At 46.0% G+C, this 12,979-nt stretch overlaps 1 protein-coding gene across 2 annotated transcripts in view; it reads right to left on the bottom strand.

Moving 5' to 3' along the window:
- The window catches only part of LOC125633959 (centrosomal P4.1-associated protein-like), a 71,291-nt gene that overhangs the window by 38,859 nt on the left and 19,453 nt on the right, over window positions 1-12,979 (bottom strand). For both annotated transcript variants that reach the window (XM_048844013.2, XM_075126859.1), the window contains exons 4-7: window positions 6,748-6,993; window positions 5,602-5,697; window positions 4,343-4,484; window positions 825-915 (exon numbers count right to left, since the gene is read on the bottom strand). In XM_048844013.2, coding sequence (XP_048699970.2) covers window positions 825-915; window positions 4,343-4,484; window positions 5,602-5,697; window positions 6,748-6,993 — 575 coding nt within the window. The remainder of the gene's footprint in view (window positions 1-824; window positions 916-4,342; window positions 4,485-5,601; window positions 5,698-6,747; window positions 6,994-12,979) is intronic.

The following is a 12,979-nucleotide window of genomic DNA, read 5'->3' as shown; positions in this document are numbered from 1 at the left end:
CGAGACCCTCCTGCCCGGTCCTGGGGGGGACATCAAGGAACGCGGGAGGGTTGGATGGGGCTGCAGTCCCGGGGGGCGGGAGTGGGCAACGACCCCCTCGTGGGGTGAGGAGGGAACCCGTTTAAGATTTTGGCAGCTCATCACTGGATATACCGGTTCTGTGAATTATTTGAAGATCTGTCTTCAGGGCAGCCAGATCAGAACATGTCACCAGGATTAAGGGTTTGATGCTGCCCAAGGTGCTGAGCACTCTGGCTCCAGTTCAGCAAAGGAGATTCACTTACGCACATGCTGATCTTTAAGCATGTGAGCAATCTCACTGAATAAGCACATGGGATTACTCATGTGCTTAATTTGCAGGATTGGGATGAGCATGCTCAGCACCAGGCAGAATGAAGCACTAAATTCACATTAGAAAAGACAAAAAGAAGAGGGACATGATTATCAAACACCAACAGTTTTAGGATAGGGAATGGTGACAAATGGAATAACAGAGTCATCCTGAGATCTAATTTAGTTTAAATAAACTGGAGGAGGCTAGAATATAGGCCATGAAGTACCTAGATGAGGAGGATACTGTGAACACTAAACAGCTCACAAAATGTCAGCAATATCATAGGCAAACAGCATTTCACAGTGCATTTATGGGGACACAGCTTTAATTTGTGGAAGCTAGTCTAGGCCTCTCTAGCATTAACAACAGGTGAGGGGAGAAATTCACCCTTGTGCAAAGAACCAGAACAAGTCCCATGGACCACTTAAGCCCATAGGGACTTGTAGAAACAAGCTGAACAGTTTCATCAATACAGCCAATAATACAGTACCTGCTCGTGGCTGTCTGTTATTTGAGAATCCACTTTAAGTTGTTCTTCAACAAATTCTTCAAAAGTCTTCTGTCTTACACCAATTCTTGGTCTGATTGGTCAAGGCAAAGAATAAGATGGCATCAAATGTAATAACTTCCCAGCTATTTTTCTTTATAATTATAGTACAGCTGACCTCTAGTTCCAATTTCAAAGGTAATCTGCATTTTTTAAAAGGGGGAAGTGGCCGAGCAATGAATCGAACATAACCTGGCACCTATTAGGGCCAGGACATAGGAACCCATGCTTAGTGCATGGAGCCAGGGCCAAAAGCCAGGATCCAGAGCCAAGGGTTAGAGCTGGAATCAGGAAAGGGAGCAGGACAGGACTGGAGTAAGGTCTGTCATAATAGTCAACCAGTGATCCACCTACTAGCAGAGACAGCTTCCTGGAATTCTTAAATAGTGCTCCTCCTGGACCAATCAGAGGTCACAGGGATACTGCTAATTGAGGCTTCCATGGATGGCACTTCCTGTGATGCGTAGTCTCCCAGGTTTACAGTGCACTGATCATGTCTCTACCATAGCTGCCAGAGAGTGGCAGGGCAGCATTGGTCACCTGGAGCCCTACAGACCTGGGTTCTGGATCCTTACAGGATACACTTTTCACCTTGAAAATATCCTGTGTGAGCCTGAATATATGTTTTGCAGACAGACAGACTGCAATTTCTTCTAAAACATTGGAAAATGCCTGAAAGACAAATAAATCTGAGAAGCTGGACTATTTTCCAATCCTGCACAGCCTGCTTATTCCAGGCACTTGTCCCAGACCCGCACCAGCTCCAGCAGAAAATAATGCAGTGAGAGGGAGAAGTCTGCAATATTTGGTGAAAAAAGCGACATATCACAGCATGCCCTTACTTTGGCAAGGGAGAGAAAGAATGTCTGTAATGTATTGGAAGGCCAAATGGAAGTCTCTGAATAACAGACCAGGGTAGTGAAGCAGAGGTAAACCTTTCAGTAGTTTATTCGGGATGTATCTACAAGCTTACTTAAAAGGTCTCTGAAGTCTCAGGGAAAGCAAATCTTGAAAACATCGTAAGATGTGAAAATACTAGCGTGCTGAGGACACATATGGAAATGTTTCTTAATTTGCTTTAGAAAAGCATCTCAGTATTTATCATTACTTCCTCCTTCCAGGTGGATGATCCTTGCTTGCTGATGACATTATTGCCTGATCTGGAGCTCTCTGAAGCTCAATGAAGAGTAAAATTATGGCTATAATTGTAGCTAATGCTTAAGAGACGTCTTAAGGCACCAGGTGATTTTTTTATGCATAGGCTTAATCACTTGAGGAAACTAGGGGCTGCATTTTCAAAGGGCCTCAAACTGGCCTTCACTTGTTCGCAGGAAACTTTGCACTTGCAGACACCATTTCAAGCACTAATTCCCACGTGTGAAAGTTGATACCTTCAAAGGCAAGAATGGGTTTTGCCCTTGTACATGCTACCACCTGTGCGTGCAAGTGTTCGTGCTCGAAAAGTGTGTGCGCAGGTGTTTATATATGCAAAAATGGAGGGTGCTTTTCCAAAAATGAGCCCTAGTCTTCTTGCCCACAGGGGTCAGCCTTTTCTTCCTTGTTTTCTGCTGCCCTGCTGCTTTTTAAACTATGCATAGTTGCTAATATTTAAAAGCTGTTTCTGGAATAATTAGGGTTGCCCCAGGGAAGAAGGAGTGAGTGAAAGAAAGTGTGTGTGAGAAGTATGTATGTATGTAGTGTGCATCTCAGTGTTGCCAGTATTGGTGTTTTTTCTTAAAGCTTCAGCTCCAGGAGTCCTCTGATTTTGTGAGAATCTCAGCTTTCATTTAAAAAAACAAAACCGTTTTCTAGCCCTCAAGACTGTGGAGAAGAGCTGGAACATTTGAACCTGAAATGCAGAAGGCAAATACAAGAACCACAAAATTATCATTTTAAAAATCTCAATCTGCGGTGTGCGAGGCTGACTCATTATTATTATTTTTAAACACTTGTGGTTGGCAATCCTGAATCTTGGGAAATTCTAGGTTATTTTATTAGGAATGTCTTCCTGTGACAAAGTGTAAGGGTGCTTTGACGTGAAAGGAGTTATGTGGCTCCTCACTATCACATGGCTGATCTAGGCAAGATTATGCAAGAAAAGAGGAAGCTACTGCAAAGGAGGCTGTTTTGTGGGAAGGGTGCATCCTGTTCCCTTTCTCTTTAGTTACAGAAAATCTTATATAGGCAAAACCCATGTGTAACAGTCTTTTAGATGGCATTAACTATGGTCTTAGCGGTCCTTTTTGGGGAGGAAAAGAGAAAAAGTTAGTTGAGATGATCTTGAGCAGTTATTGTAGTTGAAGTCTGGTCCAGTCTCCTTTAAGGCAAAACAAGGCAAAAGCACATGAAAGGGGTGGGAAAGGAACAGTAAAGATAGGAAAGGCAGCTTCTGCCTGTGGGGCTGATTTTCACTTACAACCTTGATGCTAGAGGAAACACAGGTGCAGCGCAGTCTGATCAGCCACTTGAACACCTGGCTAACTTTTACCAGCACCAGGCTGTTTAAGGGATTGCTTTTAGCTGCCCTTCCAGTCACAGGATCACAGCAGTGTAGCAAAAGGTGGAGCTGTCCTGGCTGGCCAGTCTTATTAGGTAGAAGGCAAAAGGAGAGAGATAGGAAAGAGGAGAAATGGGGGCTGGGCGGGGGGGTGGGGGGAGAGAAAGTAAGACATTCGGGAGGGGTTGACAGCAGGTTCACATCCCAAGTGTTGGTCAGGATTTAGCCAAAGCCAGTGGAAGTGGAAATGCCATCTGGTTCCCTCTCTTTAACTGGGTCTGGCGAGGATGCCTGTGCAGATGAGAATGACAAAGGCCCAGCAGTGTTGTGGTGGACCCCAGGATCCCTAAACTCCAAGCTGCCTTAAACTGAAAAGGCCTGGGCCAGGGGTGGTATTAACCAGTAGTTTGAGCTGATCTATTCTGGTGTGTTTGGAAACCCTGTGAAAGGGATGTGAAGAGGCCCGTCACTGGGACTTTATTTCCTTTCTCTGGCTGGTTAGCCTGCATATCCACTTACACTGGTGTGCTCAGGGCGTCTGGCCCCCTCCAACCATACCTCCTCCATTTGGCTTTTTTTCTAGGAGGTGATTGAATGTTGTCATTGGTGTTTCTGCTCTGGAGCTGGCAGTCCTATCAAGGAGCCATGGATCTGTCCCAACTTTGCCCATGCACACAAACTAATCTCATAATCTGTGATACCCCACTGATATGCTAGCATTTGCAATTTACTGTGTACAGGGGTGCGGGAACAATTTTTATAGTCGGGGTGCTGAGAGCCATTGAACCAAACTGTAAACCCTGGATATAGAAACTACTTCAAGCCAGGGGGTGTGGCAGTACCCCCAGCACCCCTAGTTCCAGCACCTAGGACTGTATATGTATAAAAGTGAGGAAAAGTAGTGACTGTTCACCGACAGCTTTATTTGTATCATTGTAAATGACAAACTAAACCCTTTCCTCACCTGTCTTCCAGGTTTCTAGTCCTTGCATCCATCCTTATGCCAAAAGAGGAAAGGGGAATCTGTTCATCAGTTTGCTCTCCCTCTTCTTCTTTAATGGCAGGCAAAGTATTCGGACAAGCCTCTACCATTAGTGGGCTTTCATCTAAACAGCAGTAAGGAGGGACATAAGAAGAAAGCCTTGACATTTTTCAAGTTTTCTATAACTTCTAAGATTTTTTTAATATTTGAAAATGCTTCCTGGAATATTTTAAACTTAACGAGATGGAAGAATGAGACTCACAAAAGACCATAAGAATCTCTAATCTCTAAATCTAATGATTACAAAGAGTGAAAAGTGAAAATGAATTGATTTATGCCCATTCAATGTATAAAACTGAAATTAACTGGCTAGTCAGTGTCTAGCAGTCTATCCAGCATTGCTATCTGCAGGATAGAATTAAACCTGCTCAAGTGTGTGCATTTATGTCACCTCCTAGTGGCTAGCCTACTAAATGGACACAAGAAGAGCTGCATATCGTTTTTGTAATAGGAGGTTTTGTCACAGAAATGTGCCAGTCCCCCCACACTCTACAAACTGAACCAACCGGCAAGAATCCCTACAACTGGCAGGTTGTCACTTTGATAAAAGCCTAATACTAGTGTCAACCAATGGAGAATTACTTCTTTAGTTCAAATCACAGAATTCTGTGGTCTGGGAACAGAAGAGCCTATGTTTGATCTTTCATGTTTCACACACATGACATTGCTGGCAACTTGTGTCCACTCTTTACAGCACAAATACAGCAAGTGCTACTGAAGCCCTGTGAAGACATCTTCGTTTTCCTCTCCAACAGCCATCCCAAGCCGCCATGCCAAGCCAAGCTACTCCTGCTTTGTGCAGGGGAGAGTATTTTGCTCCTAGAGAAAAAGCATCTGCAAGTGTTTCATGGAGGTTAAGAACTAGCTCAATTTAGCTTGAATGACTTAACGTAGGTGATTTACCAAGAATGCAGGGAGATGTAAGTTACTCCTCCTTGTGGTCAGCTGTGGTCATTACAGTGCCTGCCTAACTTTACAAACAGCGCCGAGATGAGCACTCTAATAACAGGCTGCTCTAGCTCGACAGGTTTCAAAAGTAAGAGGAAAAACAATATGCGTAATGCGCAGCGTATTGGAGAAAGAAAATACTCTTCATAAACCCTCCCAAAACACACTTAGCATGTTTCATCTTTCTCTTACAGCAATTCAATATATTGCTCAGATCTGTTCCTGTAATTCACCTTTGCTGGATGTGATTTCCTCTTCTTGAGCAACTTGTCTGAAAAGTTTTTTTGTGGGGCTTCCATCACTTCGAGATAATGGCTCGATCTCTTTCCCTATAGTCAGAGAAACACCTTTTTTTTTAGTTTATATACATTTTGATACTTGTTGTTAGTTTTCAACTCTAGGGCCTAACAAAACACACCCATCGTAATTTCCACTAGGCCCCAGTTCAGTGAAGTATTTAAGAATATGCCTAATCAGTCGTGTTTAAAGTCAGGCACCGGCTTAAATACCCTGCTGAATGGGTCCCTTGGTGTCTCCCACTGTAACAGGAAACCATACCATTGTGCTGTAGCTGGTCTTCATATAAAGTAAACTTAAAGGAAGCTAGGACAAAGGTCTGATTTATATTTTCTCCCCTTGGCATCTAATTGCCTTCACCCTTTGCACTTTTTTCATCCCCTCCATAATAAATTCTCCCTGCTTTACCCTAGTTTCTCATTTCTTTTTCTTGCTATCGTTTTCTTTGGCCACTTTGGTTTTGCTTCCTTCTCACTCCTCAACATTTTCTTATAAAGCAGTTTGTCAACTACCAGTCTGTGGACTGGCGCCAGTCCCTGAGATTTCCCTGACACAGTGTCAGAAGGCAGCAAGCCAGTCCCTGTTATCAAAAAGGTTGAGAAATACTGTTAAAGAGGATGAGTACAGCACAGTGTGTTACTGAAAAAAAGCCAGACCAGAGCTTCCATCCCTGCCCTTTTAAGGCAGGGCCATGTGCCTCTGTGAAAACAGAGATTGCTAACACAGAGACTTCCTCCTCGGCTAAGCAGACGCATCTATCACCTTCGGAAGCCATATCACTCAGTTCCTTCTTACCGTCCCTCTCCTGGAAACCACCATGTTCCCTACACTCTGTAACTCAACTTTTTTATTTTAATCTAACATTTACTTTCTGTTCCCCCCACATCAACAAGCCTCTGATTACTTGTTTAGCACTGGAAATAGCATGGCCATCATCTCAAACTAGTAGGGAAATGAGTTTAAAACTTTATTTCTAAGCTTTTAAAACAAAAAAACACATCAAAAATCATACGGATTTTAGCTTTCATGATTTGCACAATGTCCTTGGGTGCAAATTTCCAGTGCCTGGGTTAATTCCCCACCTGGACTTGGAGGTTGTGGGTGCTCCCCTAAGGTTTCTGAGCAGCTGTTGTTGGGTGAGGACGCTGGGGAATGTTTCTGAAGGGAAGTCTGCGTTATTGATGGACTGGTTTGTAAATGTCCGCTGTTCTGGACTGGTGAAGAGTTTTCGAAAGGGAGCTGGACAGGAAATAAAGTGGCAGGAAATCTTGGAAGTGTTGGCACCATGGCAACGAGCTGGGAAGGGGTGCCGGGATAGACTGAAAAGCCTGCAATAACAAACAAAGGAGAAAAGTCAGTCTGGTATAGGACGGCAAGCCAGTTCTGACCCAGAATACTCCTGCTAAACAGGCACTGTACTAAAATACTCATTTTTTCATGTTTACTGGTGTTTTCATGTTCAGCCAAAATGCTAAAATATTGAATCTTGTTACAAGATTTATTTGTAATGTTTAAACCAGGCCGACCACAACCAACAGTTACATGCCCATAATTATTAAACATAGATCAAAGCATAACTCAGCAGACACACTGTCATTTAAAGGGTCCTCACAAAGTACCCCCAGGCAAACAAAATCAGGTGCCCTCCATCCCTTCGAGGCCAGCTCATCAGGCAAAAAGGTGACTAAACAGAAAAGCCTTGCAATGGCTCCCAAAGGGGGGAACTAAGCATTCTCAGTGCAGTGCTGGAAGTGAGGAGGCCTTCCCAAAGAGCACCGAGACACCAGAAATACAGAATAGGGACAGTCAGTATGAGCACTTCTAGTGTCAGGGTAGAGCACCTGGAGAGAAGAGGTTTCTAGACCTTCTAGATATAACTTTAATACTGCTCTGAAATATTTAATTTTGAAGCGACTATGCCTCCTAATGAGATACATCAAATAATAAATTAAATCTATTCCATACTGGCTAGCAGCTCCAACTAGGTGACCAGGCCAATCTCATCTTTCCTCACTGAATACTGAATACTGGACTTGAACCCAAGGTTCTGAATTGTTAGGCAGTTTTACCTGCAATGCTGTCCTCTGTCACCAGGGAATATAGCTCTGACTACTAGACAGATTCCCCCTGCCAGGAACCTAGCTCCCTGTTCTTTGCCTCTCTGGTTGCACAGCAGGGAAACAAAGGAGCAACAGCTGACAAGGGAGGCAGAGAAAGCAAGCAAGCAGAGGCACCAGGTCACACCTGACTTGTTTTGTAAATCTCTTGGAGATTTAAAATTCATGCCCAGTACGAAGACAGCATATGACAGGCCATCACTAGGGGGATGCGGGGCCCAGGCTGGAAGTGACGAATCTATCACTTCCAGGACCAGCTGCGCCGGCCAATCGCTCTGGCCCGTGGGGCCCCCCAAAGCGTGAGGCCCGGAGCAGTCGCCCCGATTTGCTGTACCCAAGGGACGGCTCTGACTGCAGAATTAGGGTTGCCAACTTTCTAATAGCACAAAACCAAACACCCGTACCCTGCCCCCTTCCCCACCCCTGCCCTGAGGCCCTGACTCTGCCCTGCCCCTTCTCTGAGGCCCCATCTCCACTTGCTCCATCCCCCCCTCTCCATTGCTTGCTCTCCCCCACACTCATCACTTTCACCAGGCTGGGGCAGGGGGTTGGGATCCAGGAGGGGGGTGAGGACTCCAGTTGGGGGTGCAGGCTCTGGGGTGGGGCCAGGGATGAGGGGTTTGGGGTATGGGAGAGGACTCCAGGATGGGGCAGGGGGTTGGGGTGGGGGGGGGTATGGGCTCTGGGCTGGGAGTGCGGGGTCCAGGTGAGGCTAGAAATGAGGGGATCAGGGTGTGGGAGACGGCTCCAGGCTGTGGCACGGGGTTGGGGTGCGGAGTTTGAGGTCCCAGCGGCGCTTACCACGGCTTCCGAGAAGCAGCTGCCAGGTCCCTGAAGCCCCTAGATGCATGGGTGGCCAGGGAGGCTCCATGCGCTGCCCTTGCGTCTGCAGGTGCTGCGCCACAGACCGGACTTTTAATGGCCCAGTCAGCAATGTTAACTGGAGCCACCAGGGTCCCTTTTTGACCACGTTTTCTGGTCAAAAACCAGACGCCTGGCAAATCTATGCAGAATGTAGCTGATCTATAGGGTAAAAGGCCTGTCGTGCTGTCCCAATTGTGTCATTTTATACTAACGCGTTAATGGAATCATTCAGAAGATCAATAATTGGTCATGAGACTGAAAATAAAAATGTATTTTAGTATAAAGATAATATATAACATTATGTTAGCTAAGGAGAGGGGTTAAGGACCTTCATCTTACAAGCTATGGCTAGAACTGCCTGTTACCCTCAGAGTCTGGTCCTGCCCCATCTGATTCAGCACACTAGTAATCCCCGTGGACTTAACTGTATTTCACATACAATATAAAGCCAAGTTCCAACCACCCTGAGATTTTTGTCTCACATACACCAATTTCCATATGGAAACTGTTCTTAACAGATGGCTTGGCCTGGTCACACAGACAGCTGCATGCTCTTTGCTCAGACCGTGCTCTGAAAGTCATGACTTAGAATCATAGAAGATTAGGATTGGAAGAGACCTCAGGAGGTCATCTAGTCCAACCCCCTGCTCAAAGCAGGACCAACACCAACTAAATCATCCCAGCCAGGGCTTTGTCAAGCCTGACCTTAAAAACCTCTTACGGATGGAGATTCCACCACCTCCCTAGGTAACCCATTCCAGTGCTTCACCACCCTCTTAATGAAATCGTGTTTCCTAATATCCAACCTAGACCTCGCCCACTGCAACTTGAGACCATTGTTCCTTGCTCTGCCATCTGCCAGCAATGAAAATAGCCTAGCTCCATCCTCTTTGGAACCCCCCTTCAGGTAGTTGAAGGCTGATATCAAACCCCCCTCATTCTTCTCTTCTGCAGACTAAACAAGCCCAGTTCCCTCAGCCTCTCCTCATAAGTCGTAAGCCCCAGGCCCCTGATCATTTTTGTTGTTCTCTGCTGGACTCTCTCTAATTTGTCCACATCCTTTCTGTAGTGGGGGACCCAAAACTGGGCGCAATACTCCAGGTCTGGCCTCACCAGTGCCAAATAGAGGGGAATAATTACTTCCCTCGATCTGCTGGCAATGCTCCTACTAATGCAGCCCAATATTCCGTTAGCCTTCTTGGCAATAAGAACACACTGCTGACTCATATCCATCTTTTCATCCACTGTAATCCCCAGGTCCTTTTCTGCAGAACTGCTGCTTAGCCAGTTGGTCCCCAGTCTGTAGCAGTGCATGGGATTCTTCTGTCCTAAGTGCAGGACTCTACACTTGTCCTGCATCAGATTTCTTTTGACCCAACCCTCCAAGCTGAGCAATTCTAGGTCACTCTGGACTGTATCCCTACCCTCCAGTGTATCTACCTCTCCCTCCAGCTTAGTGTCATCCGCAAACTTGCCTAGGGTGCAATCTATCCCATTGTCCAGATCATTAATAAAGATGTTGAACAAAACCGGCCCCTACACTGATCCCTGGGGCACTCCGCTTGATGCTGGCTGCCAACTAGACATGGAGCCGTTGATCACTACCCATTGAGCCTGACAATCTAGCCAGCTTTCTATCCACCTTATAGTCCATTCATCCAATCCATACTTCTTTAACTTGCTGGCAAGAATACTGAGGACTTGCCTTCCTCTAAGACAGATATAGTGCATCTTTCTCTAAACTGTAACTTCGCAGATTCATTGTCTCTTCTCTGTCATTACCGAAACCTCAGCTAGCTGCCTACTGCAGCCACTGGCACTTAGAATCGTAGAAGATCAGGGTTGGAAGGGACCTCAGGAGGTCATCTAGTCCAACCCCCTGCTCAAAGCAGGACCAGCCCCGACTAAATTCTTCCTCTCCTCACCCATCTGTCTCTTCTATCCTGTCACGCCCCTCACAAACTGTCCCTGACAGCTCCACTTAATTCCTGTGCACACTCCCAGCTTGCAGCCTTCTTCTTCAACACTTGGAGCAGACTCTTGGAAGAGGGACACTGCTCACCTACAGCACCTCAAGTGGGTATTGTGAGGCGTGGGGACAGATTCTGCCCTTTTAAGCAACTGCAACAGCATGAAATGTCTGCAATACCCCTCTAAGAAATTATCCCAGCACAGGGCCAAGAGCCCTTCACCACCCTCACACACAGTCCCTGGCGCAGGGACATGGCTAGGAGCAGATCAGGAAGGGGGATGGCTAGAGGACATTGTGCTCCAGTTACTCTAGACTGCAGCAAAGCCCACAGCATAGGCCACTTTGGGGCTGCTCTAACTTGTACCTGGGGCTGCACCAGCCTCTGGAGCACCCCAGAATTAGGGAAGACACCTCAGCACCTCCCCACCTGTTCTACATTTTCCAGGAACTCACAGCTTTTCCCTTGGATTTCTGGGTGGCTCCTGGATTCCTAGATAGGAGCTCGCCAATTACAGACTCCTGCTGCACACAGCAGGGGAAAAGAGAGCAGCTGGCATTTGGCTGACTCTCTCCCTCTGAAGCACCAATCAAGTGTGCTTCCCACTGCTACCCTCTGAAAGGCTTGGAGAAAGCAGTCAGTCCTGTGGAGCAAGCTGAGCAATTCTAGAAGCATAGCTTCCAACTTTCCCTGGGGTGCTCAACCCCCACTCAGTCCTAGGCCGCAGCCTGACTCCACCCTTTCCCTCAAGCCTGCACCCCACCTCTTCCCACCCCAGGCCCTGCCCCCACCCTACCCCTTCCCCCAACCTCCCAACCCCACTCCGCATCTTCCCGCCCCTGCCCTGCCTCTTCCCACCCAGTCCCATCCCTCTCCTGAGCAAGCACCATTCCTGCTCCTCCCCATCCCTCCCAGCGCCTCCTGCACGCCGCAGAACAGCTGATCCATGGTGGGCAGGAGGCGCTGGGAAGGAAAGGAAGGAGTTGATTGGCGGAGCTGCTGGCAGGGAGGAGGCTCTGGGGGAGGGGAGCTTGGCCCTGGAGTTCCCACAGAGTCAGTGCCTATGAGGAGAAGGGTACTGAAGATGAAAACAAAACAGATAGTGTGTGTATACACACAGAAAAAGCAAAGGGTCAGAGAGAGAGAGAGAGAGAGAGAGAGAGAGAAGTGTCATTTGGGTTTTTTAAAAAAAAATGTTCAATGACTTTCAGTTCCAGAAACTGGAGTCATTTTAAGCACACTGGGGAAGAAATCATGTGACATTATGTTACTGCACTTCCAGTATATTCTCTGGGAACGGCAGTATAATTAGTGTCACTTAATCCAGTGCTAATGACTCATTAGTAATGAGACTTGAAGTACTGTTGTTCAGACACACAGAAACGTGCCATCCCCCCCTTTTTTTAGCTGCATAAAAGTGGTAGACATTAAAATGGAATCATCTCTCTTATTGGCATACTGATTTGCTCAGTAAGTCACCGTCTTTTCTTTTCCCTAAAAAAGATGGCAACATAATAGTGACATGTGTGTACCATGGCAGGCTAAATAACACAACACTTTTCTGGGGTTTTACATCTATAAAGCATAAATAGAGCCAGATCATTCAAGGGGCTGAGCACCCCCAACTCACATTGTTTCACTGGGAGTTGTGTGCTCAGTGCTTCACCGGAGGTGCAGGTTCAGGCCAAGATTTCATGTTCAGGAAACTATTCTGTGTGTGGTTTTGTGTACACACATCTATATGTATATATAAATATACACACATATGTAGTACACAGTACATTTTATTTGCTGATGCTTAATAGTAGTTTGCTTTTGACCTGCTGATGTTGATGGTATTGTCAAAGTCAGATTCAGGACTCACATAATTTGTCAGAAGAAAGAAAAGGAGTACTTGTGGCACCTTAGAGACTAACCAATTTATTTGAGCATAAGCTTTCGTAAGCTACAGCTCACTTCATCGGATGCATCCGATGAAGTGAGCTGTAGCTCACGAACGCTTATGCTCAAATAAATTGGTTAGTCTCTAAGGTGCCACAAGTACTCCTTTTCTTTTTGCGAATACAGACTAACACGGCTGTTACTCTGAAACCTATAATTTGTCAGACCACTCTGTTTATTAGCAAAGCGCTTTGCTAATGCACCCAGATGTGAGCCCCTCTCTGAGGCTAAAGATAACTTATTTATACAGCTAAGCCAAAGCCAACTTAACATAAGAAACAAAAGGAAGCAGAAACTGACAAATATACATACATATCTTATTTGCATACTAACGTTTACCATCTCCTAGCTCAGTAGGAGCTCTAAGTTAATTAGTTTGAGGACCCATTGTCTCACACGCCTTAATGTTTCTCTTCCTGACA

This window comes from Caretta caretta, chromosome 3, assembly GCF_965140235.1.
Source record: "Caretta caretta isolate rCarCar2 chromosome 3, rCarCar1.hap1, whole genome shotgun sequence".
Lineage (NCBI taxonomy): Eukaryota > Metazoa > Chordata > Testudines > Cheloniidae > Caretta > Caretta caretta.
This window is presented reverse-complemented; position numbering and strand designations above follow the sequence as displayed.